The sequence below is a fragment of the Muscardinus avellanarius genome (genome assembly GCF_963383645.1).
Source record: "Muscardinus avellanarius genome assembly, chromosome: 6".
NCBI lineage: Eukaryota > Metazoa > Chordata > Mammalia > Rodentia > Gliridae > Muscardinus > Muscardinus avellanarius.
The window spans coordinates 138,031,626-138,056,935 of NC_137791.1; the positions used below are offsets into that span (position 1 = coordinate 138,031,626).

General features: G+C 47.3%; 1 protein-coding gene across 1 annotated transcript in view; it reads right to left on the reverse strand.

Moving 5' to 3' along the window:
* The window catches only part of HTT (huntingtin), a gene marked incomplete at both ends in the record, with an annotated part of 126,838 nt that overhangs the window by 44,880 nt on the left and 56,648 nt on the right, over positions 1-25,310 (reverse strand). The window contains 18 exons of the mRNA XM_080697081.1: positions 1,556-1,692; positions 4,390-4,538; positions 5,390-5,445; positions 9,088-9,249; positions 9,385-9,463; positions 10,534-10,757; positions 11,158-11,235; positions 13,377-13,487; positions 14,537-14,664; positions 15,554-15,680; positions 17,466-17,668; positions 18,493-18,644; positions 19,794-19,870; positions 20,608-20,728; positions 22,573-22,719; positions 23,104-23,204; positions 23,442-23,505; positions 23,984-24,123. Of these exons, the coding sequence (XP_080553207.1) occupies positions 1,556-1,692; positions 4,390-4,538; positions 5,390-5,445; positions 9,088-9,249; positions 9,385-9,463; positions 10,534-10,757; positions 11,158-11,235; positions 13,377-13,487; positions 14,537-14,664; positions 15,554-15,680; positions 17,466-17,668; positions 18,493-18,644; positions 19,794-19,870; positions 20,608-20,728; positions 22,573-22,719; positions 23,104-23,204; positions 23,442-23,505; positions 23,984-24,123 (2,256 nt within the window). The remainder of the gene's footprint in view (positions 1-1,555; positions 1,693-4,389; positions 4,539-5,389; positions 5,446-9,087; positions 9,250-9,384; positions 9,464-10,533; positions 10,758-11,157; positions 11,236-13,376; positions 13,488-14,536; positions 14,665-15,553; positions 15,681-17,465; positions 17,669-18,492; positions 18,645-19,793; positions 19,871-20,607; positions 20,729-22,572; positions 22,720-23,103; positions 23,205-23,441; positions 23,506-23,983; positions 24,124-25,310) is intronic.

Below are 25,310 nucleotides of genomic sequence, written 5' to 3' on the forward strand. Positions count from 1 at the left end.
AGGGACCTGAAGGAAATACAGGGCAAGACACAGCAAGGTTCTCACGCGTGCTGCCCACTGCTCAGCCACAGACAAAAGGTGCAAAATGAAAACAGAACTGTGCCCACCTTCGGAAACCCTAACACAGCCCCGGCCAAGCTACTTACAGACCCCTTCCGACCCCTGTGGACATGTGCTCTACCTGTGTTCCTCCCAAAGGCATCTTCTCCTGAGCAGCTCGCCTTCAAGGTGGCACAGGGCCAAGAAGAGCTCCTCAGGAACCCTCGCTAAGCCAAAAGCTGTGACCTGGCAAGGGCCGGCTGCAGGATCAAGTGTCCCTGGAGCACAGCATCTTTCATGGACCATGTGCTACGAGAACAGAGACGAGCAGACGCAACACACACCACGTGGCCTGCAGTGGCGGCCGTGCTTGTCACCTGGCAGTTTACAGAAAAGGTTTGCCAACCCCTGGTCTACAGAACACAACCATGGAGAGAAGGACGCACACCCACTTCGGGGTCACGCCCTGTAAAGCCGACCCAGTGACCGCAGGACCTCCCCAGCTCCCTTCTCTGCTCAAGGACCAGGCACAGAGCTCCAGTCACACAACGCCACCCAGCTCCTCCGGGCCAGTGCTGTATGCCATCAAGCACGCCCTGGAGCCCCAGCGCCTGCTGCCCTCCAAGTGTGCTGGGGCCTTGCCAAACACTATGACATTTGTACTTCTGACTGTAATCATATGACTTCAGCAAGCACTGAGCATTAAATACTACATATATTGGCAACACAAATACACCAAGTATTATTTCTATGAGAAAAACTTGCAGCTTTACAAAGATACAAATACAGAGAGCTAAAAACCATTAACAGCCAGGCGTGGTGGCGCACGCTTGTAATTCCCGTGCTTGGGAGGCAGAGACAGGAGGATTGCGCAGGTTCGAAGCCAGCCGCGCTGGCTTATGTGACCCTGTTTCCAAAAATAAAAAAAGTATAAAATAGGTCTGGGAGTGTAGCCCGGAGGTAGAAGGGCTTCCAGGAACCCCAGTAACACCAAAAACAAAAACAAACAAACAAAAAAAAACAAAAACAAAAAAAAAACCAACAACAACAACACAAGTGAGGCCCAGTCAAGAGCCCAAGTTGAGAGACAGCAAGTGTGAAGCAAGGGCTCTGCTCTCGGGCGGCCTCAAAGGACTGTAGCTTCCTGCTCCTCAACGCAAACAGCTCATATATCAGCTCAAAGAAAGAGACTTGACACTACCCTGTTAAAACAGCAGCATATAAAAGAAGGAAGTCTATATAATTTCATACTTAGGATCTCTACCTTATGAACAATGTTATCAACTGATGCTTAGACCTTATTTTGGGAAAGAGGGCTCTGCCACATTTACTAACTAGTGATGTGACTCTAGCAAGGTACCAGGCACCTCCTGGGGCTGGGCCGGCTGTGGAGACACACCACTACTACCTCTCCCCACACTGGCTTCTCCCCAGGCCCTAGTGGGCCCTGTTTAGCACCCATGTGTCCAGTCTACAAGGACAGTGAAGTGTCCCTGTCACCACAGACCCCTCTTACCTGGTGGTACTGGATGAGTCTCAACAACATCGACACCACCACCTCCTTCTGAGTTTCAAGTTCTTTTCCTGCGTCAGCCTTATTAGTTCCCCTTAACACAAACAGGTCATGGACTATGGGCTGCAGAGCTGGTATGGCTGTGGGTACAGGAGAGCATGCTAATACAGCCTTACAAGAAAAACACACTTAGGAGACAGGCTTAAACGCCTCCAAAATACTTCCAAGAAACACAGATAACCCTAGATTGTACTTGATTACCTGTAGAGAATGAATTAAGCTTATCACTGATTTTGTAAAATCATCAGTATACCATTCTGGAAAGTAAAAGCGCTTTCAACACTAATTGATAATTGCGTGGAAGTTTAACTTAAAGAAAGAAACCATCACTTCCAACAAAAGGTAGCATAAATTCAAAAGTGAATTTGAAGCCAGGCACAGTGGCACATGCCTATAATCCCAGACTTAGGAAGCTGAAGTAGGAGGATCAAAAGTTCAAGGCCAGCCTAAAAAAAAAAAAAAAAAAAGGCTGGGGCTATATATAGCTCAGTGGTAGTGTGTCCTGGGTTCAATTTCAACTACCTAATAATCAATTTGAAAATAATAAAACTTTCCAATAACCCCAATAGCAACATCCTGGTCTCATGCGTCATATACTTGACTTACCCAAAAAGAAAATTAATACTTTTCCTATAGAACACATCTAGTCATAGTATCAGCATATAAGTACAACAGCATTAAAATGTTTTAAGTAAACTATCTCATTAAAATTCCCCCCTAGGTTTTATCTGGTACCAAACAGGAGTCAAATTAAATTAATCGGTCTAACACAACTACATAGAAAGCGCTATAAATGAGACTGTCATGCAGCACGCCTGACCTCAGTGGCACACACTCCTGCTTGTGCCTGGCAACATGCACTCGGGGGCAGGCCCTGCTGGCCTTTCCCACACAGCCAAGCGTCCTAGTAGAAAGCACAGGGCTCAGCTATTCAGAGACCCCCTAAGTCCAGCAAACCTTTGCATTTTCAACTAAATCCAGTGACCCCAATGGCACTATGCCTTTAACAGCCTATACATCGGGCTGAGGTCTCAATTGAAGCCGGGTAAGGCCAAGCCCAAGTTAGCGACTCGGCTGCGGTGGGGTCGAGGGCAGCCCGCCCTGCCTGCAGGCGTGCTCACTGACAAGCCTGCTGATGGGAGGGCAGGCGAGGGTGAGCCTATGGCAGTGCTTTCCTCGTGTCTGGGGCTGCAAGAGCTCCAAAGCCAGACTCCTGGCAAAGGGGTGGGGAGGGGCCAACGGGGAAATGAAGGAGACCAGTTTTAAATGTTCAAAGAGTACAGTGCATTTTTAAGTCCACACACCTCCATCAACATGCTAGAGTGGCTGCTTCAGCATTGGCCGTTTGATGTTTGTTTATGCTCCAGCAAAATAATCAACAAAATAGAAATCTCTGAATCAAGGTCCAGCTATCCTTTCAAATACCACTGAAAGAAATCAAAATTTGCTTTATGGCAAGTTGGATTTTAAAAATGTTGTGGGGCAGCCAGGTGTGGTGGCACACGCTCGAAATACAAGTACTTGGGCGGCTAAGACAGGAGGATTGCAGGTTGACAGCCAGCCTCAGCTACTTAGTGAGGCTCCCCACAACTTAACACAATCCTGTTTCCAAATAAAAGAATAAAATACAGCTGAGGTGTAGCTTGGAGGTAGAATGCCCCTGGGATCTATCTCCAGCACTACACAAACACAAAAAAATGTAAAGGGGCTAAAAGTTCAACTCAGTGGTAGAATGTTTCACTAGCATGCATGAGGGCCTAGATCCAATTCAAGGCTCCATACAAAAATAGAATCAGTAAGGGCCGGGCGTGGTGGGCACGCTTGTAATCCCCGCGCTTGGGAGGCAGAGACAGGAGGATCGCACAGGTTCCAAGCCAGCCGCGCGTGCTGGCTTAGGAGACCCTGTTTCCAAATTAAAATATAAAAATAGGTCTGGGAGTGTAGCCCGGAGGTAGAAGGGCTTCCAGGAACCCCAGTACCACAAAAATAAATAAATAAATAAATAAATAAATAAATAAATAAATAAATTCAATAAAAATAAAAAGTTGGCCAGGTGTGGCGGCACACACCTATAATCCCAGTATATAGGAGGCTAAGACAGGAGGATTTGTAGGTTTGAGAACAGTCTCAGCAACTAAGCAAGACTGTTTCAAAATAAAAATAGGGTTGAAGATGTGACTGCCCCTGGATTCAATCCCCAAGGAATTGTTTATTTCCTTAAATTCAGCACCAAGGAAATAAATAAATAAAAATTAAAAGTTTTATGTTTCATATGTATAAACAGGAATATTTACATTCAGAATTTATATCTTACTGCTTCTTACACTATTTCCCCCTAAATTAGAAACTTATTTTAAACTCCTGCCAAATAAAGAATGTGCTCTCTCTTCTGAGGAGGTACTAGGGATTGAACCAAGGGACATTCTACCTCTAAGCTATACAACCCTTTAATTGGTTGGTTGGTTGGTTTTTGTTTCTGAAACAGGATCTCACTAGTTTGCTAAAGAGTTTCACTAGGTTGCTGTGTCTGGTTCTGAACCGTGACCCTTCTGCCTTATTCTCTCAGATCCTGGAATTACAGGTGTGTGACTCCTCTATTTGAGCCCCTCTAATGGGTCTGTATGTGCGCGTGCACACACACAAACACACGCACACACATGCGTGCAAGGCCCATGCAGCACAGAGTTGGCATCCACGCAGTTCAAAGTGGGTGGAAGAAGACTAACACTGTCGGGCACATCACGACACTGAAGACACAGGGAAAGGTGTCCTGTTACCATGAGTCACAGCCTTCCTCCCACTGGCCATGATGCCATCACAGAGCTGAATGATTTTAGGAATTCCAATGATCTGTTTTGAATGGTAGCGTTCATAAGACAGTAATACCAGGAAGAAAAAGATGTTTGGAATAATGGCCTCAGATTCCCTGGAAATAAAAACATTTATTTAGACATTTCTTTTCAAAATGAAGATACACAATCAATACAACATAAAATAATTCTAGGTTCAACCTCAAGAGACAGTGTGGGCTGAAGCAAGGCAGCCATAGAAACTATTTAATCCCACCTGTGTTGCTGGATTTACCAGCCAGGCCTTGTGGAGAGCTGACCCAATGGAGGTCAAGTAGGAGTGGGTAGAAGGCGCCTGCCAGTGCTGGGTGGCCAGCCGGAGCCATCTGCCTGGTTCTCCACCTGCCCCTTCCTCCAGAAGAAACTGAGACTCACAGGGAAAGGAGGGCCTTGCCCAACCACGCAGAGCCTGGGTCTCTGGACACCTTCCTTCTACACTTTACTTCACAACGACTTAGCGAGTATTTCAGAAGCTAAAGAATGTAAATTTCCAATGATCATGCTTATCAACCTGTCCAGGCACTCTGAGATGTCTGCTAAGCAGCAGTTTGTGGACAATAAGTACGTAATGGTTACTTTCAATAAAAACCTCACCTAGGAGAGGCAGTGCTCCACCAGTCAAGATGTCACCTGGCAACCTGTCATCAGCATTAAATGCTTTAAAATGTGAGATGAAACCAACAACGTATGTAATTATCACGCCCAGAACTGCTTCTAAACAAATCTTGAAAAAGTTTTTCATTAATTTCCAAGAGAATAAAAATGGCCAGCATATTACTCAAGATTTCCATTAGGGGAAAAAAAAACAAAACCATAACCAGCCAAGGTGTCTAACAGTACTTTAGAGTAAACATTCACCTTAACAATCTAAATTTACACGTCAGTACAAAAGAAAGGGAAGAACTCTAAGATAGCACAATGCAATTACCTGAACTGGCCCACTTCAATGTACTCAAACTGTTTCAACACAAATCCAATGAACACCTAGGGGAGAAAAAGAAACATTCCACATCAATAACAGGATTAAAATGAAAAGATTAGGGTTCTTTTCTTCCTGCTTATCTATATAAATTTTTAACAAGTTTCCTGATAGCGGATAAACTTGTCTGTAATCAAGAACTGTAACCTACTATGAAGTCAGCTGAGATAAATGCACAACACTTCCAGAAATGTTGTCACAGACAAGTTTAATAAACACAAGATAAAACCCCACTGGAAAACAAAAAATAACTTCCAGGAGACACCATGTTTCATCCAGAATCATATCTAGGAGACTGTATGTTCTGTAAGTGGCACATGGAGCAGATGCCCAGATGCCCAACATTCAGGAAGTCCCGCGACTGTCCTCGGCTCTCTTGACTAATATGGAGCTCCCACAGACCAGGCACGAAACTCACACCCAAAGCCCTCCGAGGCCCTCCTGGGCATGACACCAATGTGCAGCTGCTGCTGGGTCTGCTCCAGTCTTCTATTCATGTTCATAAACTGTCCCTGCGCTGAATTCTACAAACTGGAGGAAAGGCACTGATTGATCAAAGTCAAGCAGAATAAGCCACAGGCCGGAGTCTTGGGACAAGAAGACAGAACTCTACAGCGAGGGCAGCGAGCTAAGAGCACTGTGACATGAGGCCGGCTCCGCCCGGGTGAGGCCCTGCTGACGGCAAGGACGGCGTACACGTGACAATCTCGAGGCTGGCCTCTCTCAGTGTCTAAGTATCAGATGGAGATTTTAGGAATACAGGGAAGTAAAAAAAAAAAAAAGACTCCATTTTGGAGAGAAGGCTCCATAACTATGTAACAAAATCTGCCAAGGCAATCAAGTCTGCCTGACAAGTCCACAGTCTGTTGTGGTTGCAGAACACCAGCTTCTACACTGAGCCAGAAGTGGGAAATAGGGAGGAAAAGGAGCAGGGCACTTTGATGCGGCCTCTAGAAGGCACACTGCTCTGGCCTGCTTTGGGGTGCTCCTTTGTTCTCAGCGGTCCCGCCCTCCCCAGCAACCCTTCTCAGTCTCCTGCTCCCAGGAAGCCTCCACTGTCAGAGGCATGGATGAATGAAGGGCCACAAGGGGATGCAGTCACAGTAACCTCCAGAAACTTTGGATGAAAGAAGGAAGGTCAGGTCAAGACAAGCCCCGCCCACTGCGGGTTCACTAGTCAGGCCCACCCCAACCCTACTGCAAGAGAGTCATATCATGAAGATCCTGGAGGAGCTTCCTCACATTAATAGGAACAAACTTTTTTTTATATATTGGATATTGAACCCAGGAGTATTCTATCTCTGAGCTACTCCCCCAGCCCTATTTAGTTTTTTACTTTGAAACAGGATCTCACTAAGTTACCATTCACTGGCCTCGAACCTATGATCCCCCTGTCTCAGACTCGCAGAAATACTCTTTAAGGTAAATAAAGAGGCTGATAAAACCTAAAGATATGTGTGTCTAAGAAGAAATGCAGAATTATATAGTATTTCTATCTCAAAAAATTTCCTGTCTCACATAGAAAAGTAGGCCAAGATCATAGCCCCAAAATGATGGTCAAACTTTGATGACTTAAAGGCATTGGTATCTTAGCAAAGGTTGAAAAGGATCTGCACTGCAAATGACCTTTGCATGCAAAGAAACATGACTAGCCAGAACTGCCTGCCCACAGTAACTGCAGGAAGAAGAGGCCGCAAATCCTCATACAACGTCACGGCTTCCGTACAGGGGCTAGGAGTGCACGTCTCAGTGACCAGCCTCCCAGCTTGCATTCCTTTCTAAAGAAGCAAGGTAATTTTTTAGATTGCTTAAAATTTCAGGTCATAATTGATAATATACTTTTTTAAAAAGTCAAAGTCATTGAGCTGGTCATAATTGATAATATACTTTTTTAAAAAGTCAAAGTCATTGAGCTGGTCATAATTGATAATATACTTTTTTAAAAAGTCAAAGTCATTGAGCTGGGCTTGTAATCCGGGCATTCCAAAGGTAGAGACCGGAGGGTCATGGTTCAAGGACAGCCTCAGCTACTTAACAAGGCCCTTCACAACTCAGTGAAACCTTGTTTCAAAAAATAAAAATACTAGGCTGGGCGTGGTGGCGCACGCTTGTAATCCCAGCGCTTGGGAAGCTGAGACAGGAGGATCGCACAGGTTCAAAGCCAACCTCAGCTGCTTAGTGAGGCTCTCAGCAACTTAGTGAGACCCTGTTTCCAAATAAAATATAAAATAGGTCTAGAAGTATAGCCCGGAGATAGAAAGCCTCTGGGTTCCACCCCCAGTACCACCAAATAAAATAAAATAGAATAAAATACTAAAAAATAAGGCTAGGGGTATAGCTCAGAGATACAATGCCCCTGGGTTCCATCTGCAGTACTGCAAAAAAAAAAAAAAAAAAAAAAAAGTCATTGGATTTTGCAAAAATGTACTCCAAACAATAGCCCCTCCTTTTTGGCACTACTGGGACTGGACAAAGGGGTGCTCTACCACTAAGCTATATCCCCAGTCCTTTTGCTATTTCAAGACAGGGTCTTAACTAAGGTGCCCAGGCTGGCCTTGAACTTGTGATCCTCTTGCCTTAACCTCCTGAGTAGCTGGGATTATGGGCTGTACCACCACACTCAGTAACAAATCTTAATTAAATTCAAACTTTTTAGCCAGGTGTGGTGGGCATGCTTGTAATCCCAGCATTTGGAAGGTGGAGACCAGAAGATCATGGTTCATGGACAGCCTCAGCTACTTAGAGAGGCGCTTTGCAACTCAGTGAGACTGTTTCAAGACATAAAAAGACTAAACTATAGGACTGGGAGTGTAGCTCGGAGGCAGAATGCCCCTGAGTTCCAGAACCCTAGTATCACAAAAATAAAGTAAGTAAATAATTAATTCAAACTTTTCTAGCCAGGCATGGTGGCCCATGCCTATAATCCCAGTACTTGGAAGGCTGAGACAGGAAGATCACAGGTTCAAAACCAGCCTGGTTAACTCAGTGAGGAGCTCAAAAACTTAGTGAGACCTTGTTTCCAAATAAGAAATAAAATCAGGCTGGGGGTGTAGTTGGGAGGTAGAAAGCCTCTAGGTTCAATTTCCAGTACCAAAATCAAAAATAAAAGTTTCTTTGGTTTTTTTGTTTGGTTTTTTGGTTTTTTTGCACTGTGGATTGAACCCTCCTCCAATCTATACCGTACCCTTTTTATTTTGGGGATTGAACCCTCCTCTGACCTACTCCCTGCTCTTTTTCATTTTTTATTTCAAAACAGGGTCTCACTCTATTGTTATGGCTGGCCTTAAACCCATGGTCCTCCTGTCTCAGTTCCCCAGGTATCATAATTACAGGCATGCGCCACCACGCTAGGCTTCAAACTGACTCTGGAGGAGGGAAGCAGGTGGCTAACTGGAGAAAACCTGTGGCAGCATCGTAAGGCTAGCCCTGCTAGAGCTCGATGCAGACTGTGAGGCTGGCCCTACGCCAGCATGACGCAGACTTGTGCAGTCGGGCCCAGGGGCCCAGATACGCTCAAGCTTTTTGCACCCACCAGATCATGACACCGATAAGCAGCAGCAACTGACAGGGCAAATCAGCCTCACACTTCTTTAAGGCAGATGCTGGGTCTTTCCAGCACAATTTTTACTCAGGTCAAAGTGACGAACCTGATCGGAATCCAGAAGACAGTAATTGACCCGTAGCTGAACCAGCTGCGCCAGCAGATCCAAAACTCGCTTCTGTAACTGCACAGACGTCGTTGTGGTGTACTGCTTTAGAGCTTTGATAACAAGAGGCTCAAATAAGCGAATGTGATTGTGGATAGCATTCTGTAAGAAGAGAAAGAACCCGCAGTGAGCTTCAGCCAGAAGTTCCAGGACTGTCCGAGGGCGGGAAGGCCTGGGGCTGGGTGCACTCCTAGCCCTGGGCACCACCCGCACCATCGTCACTGAAGCCACACTCACCTTATCTGCCCGGTTCTTCGCGACACTTGTGAGATTTGTCTTCAATTGGGTGGACACTTTTTGGAGTACATCAAACCATCTGCCCAATAAGAAAGAAAGGGAGCAAAGAATATCCTTCAGTAATCTCCTTTGCACTCAGCAATACTCCAGTTCAACCCAATTCCCTGTCCATGCAACCAGAACATGTCACAGGTAGGAAGTACGGCCAAAGACAAACTAAGTTCATGTGGAAGGGGACTTTCAGCTCTAAAGCTTATAAAACACAAAGGACTCCATCCAAGAGTTTTCTAGTATTTATTTATTTATTTATTTATTTATTTATTTATTTTGCAGTACTGACATTCTACCTCCAAGTGACATCCCCAGCCCTATTTTTTATTCTTTATTTTTGAAACAGGGTCTCACTAAATTGTCAAGGGCCTCACTAAGTAGCTAAGGCTGTCTGTGAACCGCGATCCTCCGTCTCAGCCTCCCAAATACTGGGATTACAAGCGTGCGCCACCACCCCTGGCTTATTCTTTATTTTGAAACAGGGTCTCACTGAGTTGCAAAGGGCCTCACTAAGTAGCTGAGGCTGGCCGCAAACCGCGATCCTCTGGTCTCAGCCTCCCAAATATTGGGATTACAAATGTGCACCACCACACCTGGCTTATTCTTTATTTTGAAACAGGGTCTCACTGAGTTGGAAGGGCCTCACTAAGTAGCTGAGGCTGGCTGCGAACCGGGATCTTCCGGTCTCAGCCTCCCAAATGCTGGGATCACAAGCGTGCGCCACCACACCCAGCTCTCCAGGTATTTTTCAATACCTCCGAGCACCAGCACTATGCCCTTTGGGAGGGGGTCTGCAGATACACTTGGAAGAAAGTGTGACTTATGAGCACAAGAGAGTGAACTGTGTGGTATGTGAGTCTGCTGTGTGCCCCGGCGCTGGGCTGAGCCTCTGGAACTCAGAGCTGGTCAGGTTCCTCTTCTCCTGAATGTTACCTCCTGGACGGCAAGTCCTCCAGCCAGGCCCTTCTTTGACCACATTTCCTTGACTCTGTTGAGCGCTGTGGACAGTTCTTATACTTTAAGAACTAACTGGTTCTTATGTTTTAATCCTTTTACAACGCATCCCCACTCGTCTTTCGACAGTCTGCCAGGACTTACCCTGAGGTGTCAGGTTCCTGCTCCGTCTGCACCATGTTCCTCAGGCTGGCGTCAGCCAAGGCCTGTGTGAAGTGGGTGTATGGGGCCATGAAGCAGTAGTGATATAAGCCTGGCCGCAAGCTGGAAGAGCCAAGACGCTGTGCGCGGCCTTGAGACTTGCTGGGGTTGGAGGATAAGCCATCAAACTGGGAGGCCAAGTTTGTCCCAAAGAGAGTCTTCAACAGCTAAAGTGGAGGCATTGAGGCATCAACATCGACTTAACACAGCACAAGCAAGGCTCAAGACCCTCCTGCACAAGCAGCAAAGCCAACAGAAATCACAATGTGAAATTTTAGCTGTGAGCCCCTGGACCTTCCAATCGGAGTTCGGTTTCCCTGTGGGTCTAAGAAGACTGGGCATTCTGAAGAGACTCTCCAGGCACTAAGACCAGGGTAAAGCAGCAAGAGTCCAGTGTAGCTTCCAATGCCCTCTGCCCCCACAGGGAACCCACATCTGCATCATAACTCAGATCACCTAGCCCTTCCTGCTGATCACACCACCAGCACCAGCTTCCAAGGGGGAAGCAACATTTGTTTGGTCACCAGGCCTGGAGGGCTTGCTGAGAAGAGCAGGAAGTGCTCTCACCTGCTGAACACAAACAGTCGCCATCATCGGTTCTCGGCTAAAGCAGGATTTCAGGTATCCAAGGATCTCTTCCACACACTGTGGAGAGAACAATAAGACATTAGTGACTCAGATAACCCATTATAGCTGTGAAACCTAGGCAGAAATCAAAGACAAAGATAGCTTCCATTCAAAGTATATCAATACCAAGTTGGGCATGGTGGTGCAAGCTTGTAATCCCAGTACTCGGGAGGCTGAGACAGGAACACTGAAGGTTCACAGACAGCCTCAGCTACTTAGTAAGGCCCTCTACAACTTAGTGAGACTCTGTTTCAAAATATAGGGCAGGGCCGGGTGTGGTGGCACACGCTTGTAATCCCAGCATTCAGGAGGCTGAGACTGGAGGATCGCAGTTCACGGGCAGCCTCAGGTACTTAGTGATGCTCTGCAAATCAGTGAGACCCTGTTTCAAAATAAAGAATAAAATATAGGGCAGGGGTGTAGCTTGGAGATAGAATGTTCCTGGGTTCAATCCCCAGACACACACACACAAAAATAATAATAAGGTTGGGAGTGTAGCTTGGAGGTAGAACGCCCCTGAGTTCAATCCCCAGCACAACAACAAAAAATAAAACAAACAAATTGTATCAACACCAGAGGAAAATCAGAGCAAGTTTTTCAACTTATCATCTTGAACAGATTTAGCTAAAAGTCCTGAAATCCAAAGCAGATATATGAAAATGTTCTCTCATGCACTTACCTATCCGTTCTTTCATTCTTTCATCCAATAAATAGATGTCCAGTATCTACTGTCTACTCTGCATCCAATCCTGTCTTCAAAGCAGGAATTCAGAAATGTGCAAAGGAGTCAAAAGCCCTGCATTTGTGGAGACCCTAAATATGTTCAGCTGAACACCGCATGCTGTAGGTACACTACTGTATAGCTGACTACACATGAGCCCTTGAAGTTCTCAAAGCAATATGCAAACATGCCGTTTCTACCCCATCATGAAAGGTGAGGTTTGAGGCACCAAGATTCTCTTAAGAAATCAAGAGGGGAGAGTGGTGGTTCATGCTTGTAATCCCCGTGCTTGGGAGGCAGAAACAGGAGGATCACACTGGTTCGAAGCCAGCCTTGCTGGCTTAAGAGACCCTGTTTCCAAATAAAAAAAATATAAAAATACGTCTGGGAGTGTAGCCTGGAAACAGAAGGGTTTCCAGGAACCCCAGTCCCACCAAAAAATAAATCAAGAGGGAAGAGTGCTGATTCTAAAGTCACCACTAATTCAGGCCACAGACTGACAGAACACTTCCTCGTAGCCCAGGTACACGAGCTGCCCTATTAGTGAATGAAAACCAGAGCCACCAGAGCTGACACGCATTTTTCCTTGTGAGATATAGTTTCCTGTATTAAGAAGCAATAGATGGCTATAGATTTCTTATACCCAAGAACCATTTATTTTTTAAATCGTGATACATTCCGATTAGATTCTCAATGTTCAAGATCATATTTTCTAGGGCTGAATCTGTTCTGTGGTGCTTTTTGCTTTTCCTAGCTGAGCGCAGGTAGCGCCATAAATGCTCCCTGAAGAATTACAACTAGAAGCTTTTGCATCACACTTTGTCTAAGGACCGACTCTGTTAACATGCACAGAATGCCTATAGTGAGAAAGGGTGCCATTCTGGCCCTCTGAGAGCTTCAGGGCAAGAGAGAGCCATGGCCCTGTCAGATATTACTATCCAGTATGATACAGAAAGACCTCTACTTATGGACAAAATAAGGTGAGGCAGATCAATTTCCCCACCTGCCTGAAGCAATTTTTTTTTTAAAAGAGACAAAAGATTTTTAACTAGCTGGATGTGGTGGCACACTCTCGTAATCCCAGTAGTCGGGAGGCTGAGACAGGAGGGTCAGAGGATCAAGGACAGCCTCAGCTACTTAGTGAGGCCCTCTACAACTCAGTGAGACCCTGTTTCAAGATAAAGAATAAAAAGAAGGGCTAGAGGTGTAGCTTAGAGGTAGAATGCTCCTGAGTTCAATCCTCAGTATCATTAAAAAAAAAAAAAAAAAAGATTTGAAATTACACTTCTCAAGACACTGCCATCAGACAAGACAATGAAGGACAGTAATCCTGAGAGAGAAAAACAAAACCCAGGGCCCATCCTGAGGCGCCCTGGCGCAGCGGTGCACACGGGTATGCCTGCCACAGTGTAAGGAGAAGACAGAAAAGAACACACACCTTGCCAATGTCCTGCAGCGTCGCCAGCTCTAGGATCTGAGAGAGAACGTCCAAGGCAGAGCGCAGGAAGCCCCCGAACTTCTCAGTGCTGCTCTGAAGATCCAAGGTGACCTTGCAAGAGGGAGGAGAGCGCTCAGGTCACAGGCACTGATGGGCTGGTCTTCAACAACACACACACCTTCCCTGGGGCAAGACGCTCCCCTCGTACAGCCCTCCACCCAGGGCATCTGTCTGCTCACTGGCTTTGGCATTTGGGGGAAAAGCTCGGAAAGGAAACTGCTCTTCCAGACAGCTACACAAACTGTTCTCTTTCAAAGACACATTCCAAGTTATGCTGACCCTGCTAAAAGAAAATCCCCAACTTTATGCCATAATGAGAAAAAGCCGCTAAGTGCCCTTGTGATGGTCTGGGTTTGGAAGGCCCCCACATACACACGCTAAAAGCTTCTGGGTTGAAACCACCTCACCAATGCAGCAAGGTCCAGGGGGTCCTGCCCCGGGAGCTGGGTCACTTGGGGTGTGGCCTTGGGCACTGTCTAGGGCCCTGTTGCCCTCTTCCTGCTTTCTGCTTCTGGCTACCGGGATGACAAGGGCACCCTCCACCATGCCTGGCTGCTTCAGTTTCTGCCTTAGAGCCAGCTGATGATAAACTGAATGTCTGAAACTATAAGCCCAAATAGTCTTCCTTCTCTGAAGTGTTTGTCAGGCAGAAAGCTCACAGAGATTAAAAGAATAAAATTGCCTAAAATAGCCCCTTCTAACCAGTATCTGATATATATCAAGAAATATAAAATATAAAGTCCATATCCATTGGGATCCCTGAGAGAAACTATTATGGATTTCAGATATGGTCAGTCTGGCTACCACAAAATATCAAATCAGATTATAATGTGTTAAAATTTTTCTAAAGGACTCAGCTTCATTAAATTATACAGTGATTCCCTTATTTTACAAACTCAGAGGATGGGTCAGGATGAAAGAATAAGAACGAGATGTCACCGTGATGAGACTCAGCTGTGAGTACAACTCTAATTGTAACTTATATCTCAAATACACATACACATATGTTTATACATTCTTGGAGTCAGAAGAAAACATCCACAATCCATTAAAAGCGTGCAGAGGTGCACACACGTTTACAAAAGAAGCAGAGTTGGTACCTTGTAGTTGGCATGAGTGGCTTTCAGGACATCGTGCAATTTGAGGTATGAAGGGAGATGGTAGAAACTCCCCAATGAAGATGATTTACTTGCTGTGACTGGCCCTGAGGTATCAGATTGTCGAGAGGCTTTAAAAATACCCAAAAAATAAAAATTGAGATGAAAAGGGGAAATCTGCAGAGTCGAAAAGCGATGACTGGCAATAATGACTTTTTCTGTGTGGTACTGGGACTGAGCACAGGGCCTCATGCCTGCGAGCACTGAGCTGCATCACCAGCCCTATTCATGACTTCTACAAGTATTCTAGTAGAAACAAATCCAAGCTTTCCTTTTTGGTTAGTAAAAAATAACAAGAAACTAAGATACAACAGAAACTGAGACCTACAAAATAACAGAGCAGCAGTGGTACGATGCCATTTGCTGTTCTGGCGACTTGTTTTCTTGCTTTTTTTTTTTTTTTGCGGGTCTGGGGACGGAACCCAGTGGCATTTGACCTCTGAGCTATACTCCCTGCCCAATTTTTTATTCTTTATTTTAAAACAGGGTCTCACTGAGTTGCAGAGGGCCTTACTAAGTAGCTGAGGCTGTCCGCAAACGGCCATCCTCCTGTCTCAGCCTCCCCAATGCTGGGATAACAAGTGTGCACCACCGCGCCCGGCTCGGAGACTTGTTTTCTTGTAAGGCATTGGTTTGCCAACAACCACTGCCCAACCCAGAAACCTCCCTGCACCCAGTGCCCCAGACATCACTGGCATTAGCCCAACAAGCCAACACATAGGAGACATGAACACGTCTGGAAAGGTCATGGGCAGCACCTCAGCCCAGCACGGATGCTCAGGGCCACAGGTGGTCTGCAGACATGGCAGTGCATCATTCCCATCTGACATCACACTAGGAAGTCCCTCCCGCTGTGAGTTTGGTGGCCCTGTGCACAGACAGGCGAGCAGGCCTCATGCTCCACTGCACAGGACACAGGCAACCCCCTCCCCAGCCCAGCGGGCCCTGCGCCGCCCCTACCCGCGCTGGCCTCGCTGCTTTTCTTGGGGCTCATCGGAGCAGAGGCTTGTTCTCCTGCTTCCTTCTCCTTTCCCTTCCGTCGAATGGGACTCAGAGAGGGGGGGGTTGTTAGAGAAGGCAGGGCTGCCTAAAGTAAAAAACAAAACATGGTGAAAATATAACCAGTATAAAAACTACAGCGTGCCAGGCGTGGTGGCGCACGCTTGTAATCCCCGCGCTTGGGAGGCGGAGACAGGAGGATCACGCAGGTTCGAAGCCAGCCTCACAGGCTTAAGGGACCCTGTTTCCAAATAAGAATATAAAAATGGGTCTGGGAATGTAGCCTGGAGGTAGAAGGGCTTCCAGGAATCCCAGTGCCACTAAAAACAAACAAACAAAAACGACAGCATGACTTTATCAGGTACTGAAAAGCCGAGAGCAGCCATTCACTTTGCTCACTGAACGCACTTGGACACCGCACCTGGGTCACCTTTCACCCACATGACAACCGTTCGCGGGAAGCAGGTACAGCCGGTGCATGGTGAGTGGGTTGAGAGGAAGGGGCCCTTGGGAGTCGAAGGGCCCGCCCCTCCCAGAGCAGGCGATCGGGAATGGGGCACAAAGTGACTTCAGGTGAGGGGAGGGGTCTCGAGGCAAAGTGACTCACTGGAGGACACAGCTGGTGAGCGGCAGAGCATAAGCTAACACCACTCTTGCTCCTTCCAATACACAGCCCGGGGGATACGGGACGGACAGGGACGAGGACCTCGAGTCCCACCCAGCCTTCATGAGCACCACATGAGGACACCGTGAGGAGGAGGCTCTCCCTGAGAAAGCAGGCCCTCAGCAGTGACCAAACCTGCGGCACCTTCCTCTCGGCCTTCCCAGTCCCCACAACTATGAGGAATGAACTCCGCTGCTTACGAGCCACCGAGGCCATGCAGGAGCCCCACCCGACCAAAACAGCCACAGTAAGCGAAGCCTCCTTTGGAGAGAAGGTGCGGAGGACAAATGGCGACAGCTGGAGGGGCTGGAGTCACGGGGGAGGGCCACAGAGGGCAGCTGAGAGGCTGCTGCCCCTATCATGTGCCCATGGGGAAGCCTGTCACGGGGCCAGTGAGCGCACGAGTCCACCCAGGAGTGCCCAGAGGCATGCCCAGAGACACAAGGCAGGCGAGTGGCTGCCCGGAACTGGGGCATGAAAGGTTTGGGAGTGAGAGCTACTGGACAGGACTCCTTTTGGGTTTCTAAAATTGACTGGCAATGGCCGCACACATCTATAGCGAGACCCCATCTCAAAATAAAGAAGTGAAAAGACTGGGGGTGTATAGAAGACTCTGGGCTCAGTGTGCAGTACCAAACACGCATGCACATGTACACATGAATTGCATGGCATACGAATTAGCTCAGTAACACTATTTCTAAAAAGGTCAGTGCAGGGTGCAAACAAGATCCTCTAGCAGTTTATGCCAGAACAATGGCAGAGGTCAAAGACAGCCTGTAGCCAAGGAGGGCAGACAGCATGCTAAGAAGAGCAAGAGGCCGGGGAGGTGTACAGACAGAAGACACATGGAAGAACAATCAGAAGGAAGTGGGCGGGTCTACCACGAATTCACTGTACACGTAGATTAACAACTGTTTTGAGGTGGACTCTATTTTACAGTAATTCATTCACAGGAAAGCCAAACTGTCTGCCCCGGCTACAGGAGAGAGAAGGGAGGCGCAGACACAGCACCTTATCCCGAGCTACCCCGGCTGCACTGAGAGCCTGCAGCATGGCAGGGCAGCTCCTTCTTGACAGCAACAGTAACTGGCAGGTAACACCAAAGGCCCAACACAGATCCCAAATGCTGACACGGACTGTCCTATTGGGGTGCAAGTGCAGGGTAAGGAAGGGCAGACCGCCAAGCCAGGGCACTCGAGAAGACGTTACCTTGATTGCTGGCCCGGGAGCCACGTCATCCAGGACGTGGGCACAGATATTGATCACCTTCAGCAGGTGAGAAAAGAGCTGCTCCACCATGGGCACCAGGGCACGGTCCCCCAGGGCGGGCCACACCTCCTCCTGCCTGCCGCCGGCTGGGCTGCCCTCTTCTTCCGAGGTCCATGAGCTTCTCAGAGATTTGGGGGCGCTGGCTGTGACACAGGCACACACGTTACCCCCCACCTCCAATGTGACGAGAGGCATGCCGCATCTAGGCTGACGGTCTGCTGGACTCCTGTGCCTGATGCTCGGCACACCCCAAGTGAACATGAAGTGACCTTTCACCCCTCCCAACCTGAGTCCCCATGAGCGCTGTCATGAGACAGCGGCCCGGGATGTGAGCCCATGGGCGCAGAGATCAGGTGTGGTGCTCCTCCTCCAACCCCTTGCAGCCTCTTCCTTCCATCCCAAGCCACTACCTCGGCTTCGTCTCCTGAACTTTGACATCAGTCTCTTAATTGAGCTCCCCCTGGCTGAGTGATCTTTCCAAAGCATGAATCTGACCCCTGGTCCCTTTCACTCGCCAACAGCCTCCCGGTACAAACAGAACAGGAGACCGGTGAGCCCTCCCAACCAGTTTCAAGGGACCTGCTGTCCTCCTCGGTCTCCCTTTCCATCCCGTCCTCACATGACAGCCATGTGCCTTGCACCCCTGGAGTCACACAGCTCCCACGTCTCCCTGCCTCGCATGGGCTGCCGGCCCAGAAGGCTCCCCAAAGGAGAGTCACTCTGTGCTGCTGCTGTTCATGCATGTGTGTCCCCCGCCAATCCTGACAATGGAGCCCCACACATACTTCCTCATGGCCCTAGGTCCTGAGATGGTGCCTGGCACATGGTGCCCATAGAGTACAACTTGAAATGAGGAGCACGCTGTCCCTAGCGGTGGCTCCTATTACTTTTCCCTCGTGTGCTCGTCATCATCACCCCTTGTAAAGAATCAAGCACCAAAGCTCTGCAGTGTCCCCAGTACCAGTACCTGCGAGCAAGTTTCCAGCCAAAATCAAGGCATCTTGATGAGCTGAGAGATCCAGTGGGAACCAGGCCGAGGAGAGCAGGGTGAGGATCATGGTGGCCATGCCAACCGTACAGCTCTTCCTGGACTCATCTGAGACACTCAGTGGCGGCACCCTGGAAGTGGACACTTGCAAGGTCAAACTATGGAAAAGGTTCCTACAAACAGTCTGGCTCTTTCTCTCACACAGGAGGAAGCACTATCACAAGACATTTTATTACAGCTCAGAAATTCATTTCACTATTGTTAAACAACTAACATTCTTCCTGTAAATCACAGCTCCATGAAAATCATTTGAGGAATGAAATCAAACCAGGTGGTAGAGATGATTAAAAGTGTTGGAACTAAACGTTTATTTTCACAAATTCATCTTTTAACTTTCCCTGTGTTTTGGTTTAGCAAAATACCAAAGCTGCTCAGAAGTGAAGTCTAGTGCTGCACCTGTGACTAGAGCTGGAGCTGAGCTGGTTGTGTGTGGACAGGAGAGTGGTCACTCGAGGTCAGGAATGCAGCCACCCAAGCCAGTGTCATCTGGCAAGACCCTGACACACAAGAGACCTGCACAGCAGGAGGTGAGTCACTGTGAAGGCTCCTTCCTCGCGCTGCAGAGGCACGGAGCTGCTCCCCCTAGCAGGCCAGCTACTGGAGGAAAGGGTTTTTAAATGAAAACTACTAGTCAAAGTACAAGAGTTCCTGAAGTACACCTTTGGAGAGCATCAGAATTTCATGTGCTAGATCTGCCTTTTTTTTTTTTTAACAGTACTAAGGAAAGAATCCACAAACGCCTACCACTGAACTACATCCCATATCTCAAGCCCTTTTTATTTTGAGATAGGATCTGACTAAGTTACCTAAGCTAGCCTCAAACTTGCTAACCTCCTGCCTCAACCTCCCCAGTACCGAGGGTTACAGGCATGCTCCACTTGGCCCAGCCTTGATTTTTAATACATAAGAGGAACTGTAGAAAGAATCAAGCCAACTAGAAAAGTCTTTTGCCAACACATGAAAATTCCCTTAAATGAATCCACAGGTTACACTCTGAAATCCCCATTGATGCTGAAGAGAATTTGGCATTTGTCAGAATTACAACTAATTCAGTATTTCCTTACCGCTTTTTTCAGTAGTATTCACACAAAACAAGGGTCCTATCAGATATTTTTCCAAAAAGCCAAATAGATAAAACAAAACATAAAAAGAAAGATATCCCAGTAACTATGCTTGTATCGTGTATTTGCAGACAACTATATGCTGAAGAACATACATACCCACAGTGCCAACCTAAACTCCAGATGCAAACTGGAAAGGCCGTTGAAAGAAGACACAAAGCTTCACAGCATCCAAACTACCGGAAAAAGAAATTTAAAAAGTCACACCCGTCACCAGAAAGGGCCTAGCCCTATACAAAAACCATGAACAATGAAAGACATTGAGATCTGTAATAACCATAGATATCTGTCCTACTACAGGGCAAATTCATCTTTTTTTTTTTTTTTTTTTTTTTAGTGGTACTGGGGTTCCTGGAAGCCCTTCTACCTTAGGGCTACACTCCCAGACCTACTTTATACTTTTTTGTTAATTTGGAAACAGAGTCTCTCTTTTTTTTGTGTGGGTCTGGGGATGAAACCCAGGGGCATTTGACCTCCAAGCTACACCCCCTGTCCTATTTTTATTATTTATTTTGAAACCGGGTCTCACTGAGTTGCAGAGGGCCTCACTAAGTAGCTGAGGCTGTCCACGAACCGCGATCCTCCAGGTCTCAGCCTCCCGAATGCTGGGATTACAAGCGTGCACCACCACGCCCGGCTTGAAACAGGGTCTCTTAAGCCAGCGGGGCTGGCTTCAAACCCGTGAGATCCTCCTGTCTCCGCCTCCCAAGCGCAGGGATTACAAGCGTGCGCCACCACACCCGGCAACAATTTTTTTTAAAGCAATCCTTACTGTTCCTGTTGGACTAAGGCAAGATGGTTGACAAAAGCACAACCCCTCAGCACACCCACAGATGTTGAGGCTTGCCCAGACCGCACCACCACGACACAGGGCCACTGGAAAGCATCCTTGGCCCAGCCAGGAGAGACACACCGTGAGTGCCCGCGTGGTCGACGTGATGAGTTCGTGGGAAACGGAGGCAATAACTCTCGAGAGGTTATTTTCCATAGTGACGTCAGTTATGCTTGGTAGTAAGCTATAGCCTCTGTAGATTCTGTTAAGAAAAATAGAGACTTAAAACCGACTCTTTAAGTGTACAGCATTTTTCAAAATCAAATGGTGCTTAAAAGTTTCAAATTTAAATCTTGGGCTGGGGATGTAGTGCTCAGGTAGAGCACTTCCCAGCATATACAAGGCCCTGGGTTCAATCAACAGCACAGCAAAAACACTAAAATGAAATTAAAACAAAGGCCGGAAGAAGGCAAAGCAGTCTTGACTTTTAAGTTAAAGGGAGACTGCAAAGACACCTGGCCGTTACTGGGGACAGGGAGGCTGAGTGCACTCCCTCTCCTCCTCCCAGGCACCCTGTAGCCCTGGGGCCATCCCTGCCGTCCCCTGCTGGAAGCAGCCAAAGCAAACCCACTTCCAACAGGAAAAACCCGGGGCTCCACTGAGTCCCCAATGCACTTCCTTACTCCGCACATGCACCTGTCCAGGTCTACCCACAAGTTCTCACTCCACAACTGTTTACTGAAGTCCGGGTGGGGCTCGCCCACTCATCGCTCACGGTGTCTTCTCCACAGACACTCAACAACACCACGGAAAATAGATTTATCTTCTCACATAGATGCTAGCAGAGTAGGCAGCTAAGCGGGAAACAGAGCTGCACAGCGGGACTGGGTCTGCTATCCAGGAACCAACCCAGCCACAAGTCCAGACGCCAGCTGAAGGCGAGGTGGGAGAGAAGTCGCAAAGCCGGAGCTAGTAACCAGTTTCTATGCCTCATGAGAGTCAGCTCTGCAAGCACCTGCATATTTATCTTCAGAAACGGCACTCAGAAATGGTCATCTACTCTAAGCTCATCAAATTCCTGACAGCGAAACACAAACACTGGAGAAATGTTTATGCCAAGTCTTTAAGAAGAAAATACCAGTTTTCTACTTATCTCTAAGAAATATTTATGCCAAATCTTTTCAAAGAGAATACCATTTCTGAGATTACCAAAAGACATTCCTCAGGGGAAATAGTAAGACAGTCTACAAACTATCTCCATAGTTTTTTGTTTATTTGGGTGTGTGTGTGTGTGTGTGTGTGTGTGTGTGTGTGTGTGTGTGTAATGGGGACTAAACCCAGGGATACTCTACCACAAGCTATATCCCCAGACATTTTTATTTTGAAACAGAACCTCACTAAGTTGCCATGACTGGGCTCAAACCTGCAATCCTCCTCCCAGGTACTGGGATTACCGGAACAGACCAAAAAAACCAACACATATCCATATGTGCGTGTAAGTGGTCTTTACATAGAAAATGTATTTATTTAGAAATAACTGCAAAAAAAAGAGAGTATCAGATAAAACCAATTTCTAAAATGCAGAGAGTTAAAAAGCACGACAGTCTCTCTATCACTCCCACAGTCTTTGTGGTAAGCTAGCTTTCTAAAGAACCAGTACCTGCACGGCAGGTTTCTGCTCCGTGCGCCTGGGTCACCTGGGGTCTATGTGGCTGCACACCACTGCATGAGGGCCGCCTCCAACAGCGCAGGCCCTGGGCACTAGCCACCCGCCTAAGACCTGTAACAGGAGGGGCAGAAGGCACCTGCTTCAGAGGGGACACTGGTAAGTGAGAATTTTAGTGTGTTATGTTTTCAGATAAGTGAGAGCCACACAAAAAACTGTGGTCAGAACATGGAATGAAATGGCGCACCACAAGGCCAACAGTGTAGCAGCTCTGTAACAAACACAGGGCTTCAGCCCAGGGTGCTGGGTAAATCCTGAAAAGACCAACATCCTATCAGAGGAAGACCACTTGCTCACACACCCTGCTCCAAAGCCTTTTGTTTTTCGGAACACAGGATTTTAAGGTCAAGCCCTTAAGAAGGCGTGAAGGGGGTGCGTACCTGGTGATGGTGCTGACAGAGAAGTGGGACGGAGGCTGCGTCTCGTGCATGAGGAGTTTCAGGTAGACACTGCTTTGATCTCGTGCCACAGCCACTACTGGGTCAGCCTGTCCTTGGTCACATTTATAAAACAGCCTTGGGACTAGCCTACCGTGAGAGGAAGGCCAATATACTCAGAAGGCACATGGCACTCACCCGCGCCGCCACCCTCCCTCCGGCAGCTAAACACAAACCCGTCTGCCCCATTTGCCTCGTACGCCAAACTGAAAGGGAGCTCTGTTTCTTCTTAGTATTAGTCTCATTCCAAAGTTTGAAAAATGCAAGTACCTTCCTTTTACAATGAGGGATTCCTTTTCTTTTCATTGCCCTTTAGATTCTTGGGGTACAGAATAATTTGGGGGGATTCTGATAGCAGCAGAACTGCTAACATTGAGCTCAAGGAAACGTGCTTAAATCCTTGGCATTCTTCCCACTCCTCCCATGTTCATGCCATGTGTACTTCAACCGAAAGAGGTACTGAAGAGAGAGCACCTGACTAACGACGCTGCGGCCACATGTCGCACCCTGGGGTCTTCGTCCCCCAGCAAGGAGATGACCACACTATGAAGCACTCGCTCTTGCAGGTTTAACAGCTGTAGAGAGGTGGGCAAATACAAATAAACAGAATCTCTGTTCAAGTTTTAGGTGAGCTGTTTTGGAGAGCCGGTGAGAAGCAACTGAAGAGGACTGGGCTTAAATTCATACCACACAGCCACAAGTTAAGGACAAACGGGGAAACAGATGGACAAATGGAGCAGCACGCAGAGACACTCCGTGTGGCTAGGAAGGCTCTGGGGCGGAGGGCAGCGCTCACAAAAGGAACTGCTTACCCCTGTATAGTGATGAGCGCCTCTGTGTAAGCTCTCTGCTTTTGCCTCCAAAAAGCTCACCAGCCTACAAAAGAACGCATTCAACAGTGAAGGCACTCGGTCACTCAGCAAGCACTCGGTGCTGACTTGTGTGCCCTGGGGGCTTGGACTTGAGGCTGAAGGCAGCTCAGCCAAGCACCCTGGAGGTTCTCGGAGGCAGCGCTTCCTCAAACGACAGAAAGACGAATGAGCTTCAAACAAGCTGCGCGTTCCCTTTGCAATTTCAGACTTAATAAGGTAGAACTCTGTAAATGGCTCTTCTTTAAAATATGCATCTATGACATCAGAAGATGCTGAGCACCAGATTTACCTCATGTGTCCACAGAACAGGCGAGCACACTGCAGACCCCAACCTGCTCTCAGCCCTCACTGGGTGGAGGCCAGAACAATCCACCAGGAAACCAGAGCCAGCACTAAGTGCATCAAGTCACCCTACGACAGTCAATTCTAAACCAGAACTTCTGAACCTTCCCGCACAAAACCAATGGACTGAATTCACTTACCGGAAATCAATCTCTGCAAGAGTCTCCAGCAGCTCTGTCCTCACCAGCCAGTAGGAACTGTCCCTCAGAGCCAGCACGTCGACCAGCAGCTGCAGCCCCAAGTCACTGTGGCTGCTGCTGCACAGACTCATGACACAGTGCTGGAGAGCAAGGCCGGGAGAAGGCAGCAGGTCAGCCCACTCGGCAGCTAAATGCCCAAGCACACCTGTTCTGTGGCCAAGCTGCAACAGGGATGCTGCAGCTCTCAGAAAGAGTCATCCTATATATTTTATCTCAGTGAATTAAAGTTTAAAAGTAAATGTGTCTCTTTCACATAACTTTTTTTTTTTTTTTTTTTTTTTTTTTGCGGATCTAGGGATGGAACCCAGGGGCATTTGACCTCTGAGCTAAACCCCCTGCCCTATTTTTTATTTTGAAACAGGGTCTCACTGAGTTGCGGAGGGCCTCACTAAGTAGCTGAGGCTGGCTGCGAACCATGATCCTCCGGTCTCAGCCTCCCGAATGCTGGGATTACAGGCGTGCGCACCACGCCCGGCTTCTTTCACATAACTTTGTTTCTTCTTCCATTTCAGCCTTGACGCCTGATTTCAGGACATGGGCTGCTGGTCAGCAGGGAGACCTTGCACACAGCTGAGCAAGCGTGCACTGCTGGGAACCGAACCCAGGGCATTCCACCTCCAAACTACGTCCCCACACCCTTTACTCTTTATTTTGAAATAGGGCCTTACTAAGAACTGTGACTTCTAAGCCACTTGGCATATAAAGGTTCTACATGCTCTTCCACTGGATAAGAAAATACAGGTAGATTAAATTATCCCTGTAGTTCACTATTAGCATTCTATGGGCCGTAGTATTTTTTTAACTAAAAAAAATTACACATAATAATAGAAAGACATATTTCTTTCTTTCTTTTCTTTTTTCTTTCTTTCTTTTTTTTTTTTTTTATGGCACCAGGGATTGAACCCAGGGGCATTCTCCAATCTATACTCCTAGCCCTATTTTATTTGGAAAAGGGTCTCACTAAGTTACTGAGAGCTGGCCTCAAACCTGCAATCTTCTTGTCTCAACCTCCCAAGTACTGGGATTACAGGTGTGTGCAATCATGCCTGGCTAGCAAAGTATACTTCTAAATATACCCTTTAGAAGAAGACATATTTCAAAGAAGTATTCTGAGAATTAAAATAAATTGAAAGGTTACCAAACTTAACATCACTGGCAATTTTTAAAACTCTAAATCTCTGTGATACTTCTCTAAATGTCAATCATTAATATTCATAGAAATAGTTTACATCGTGTGTGTGTGTGTGTGTGTGTGTGTGTGGTGTTG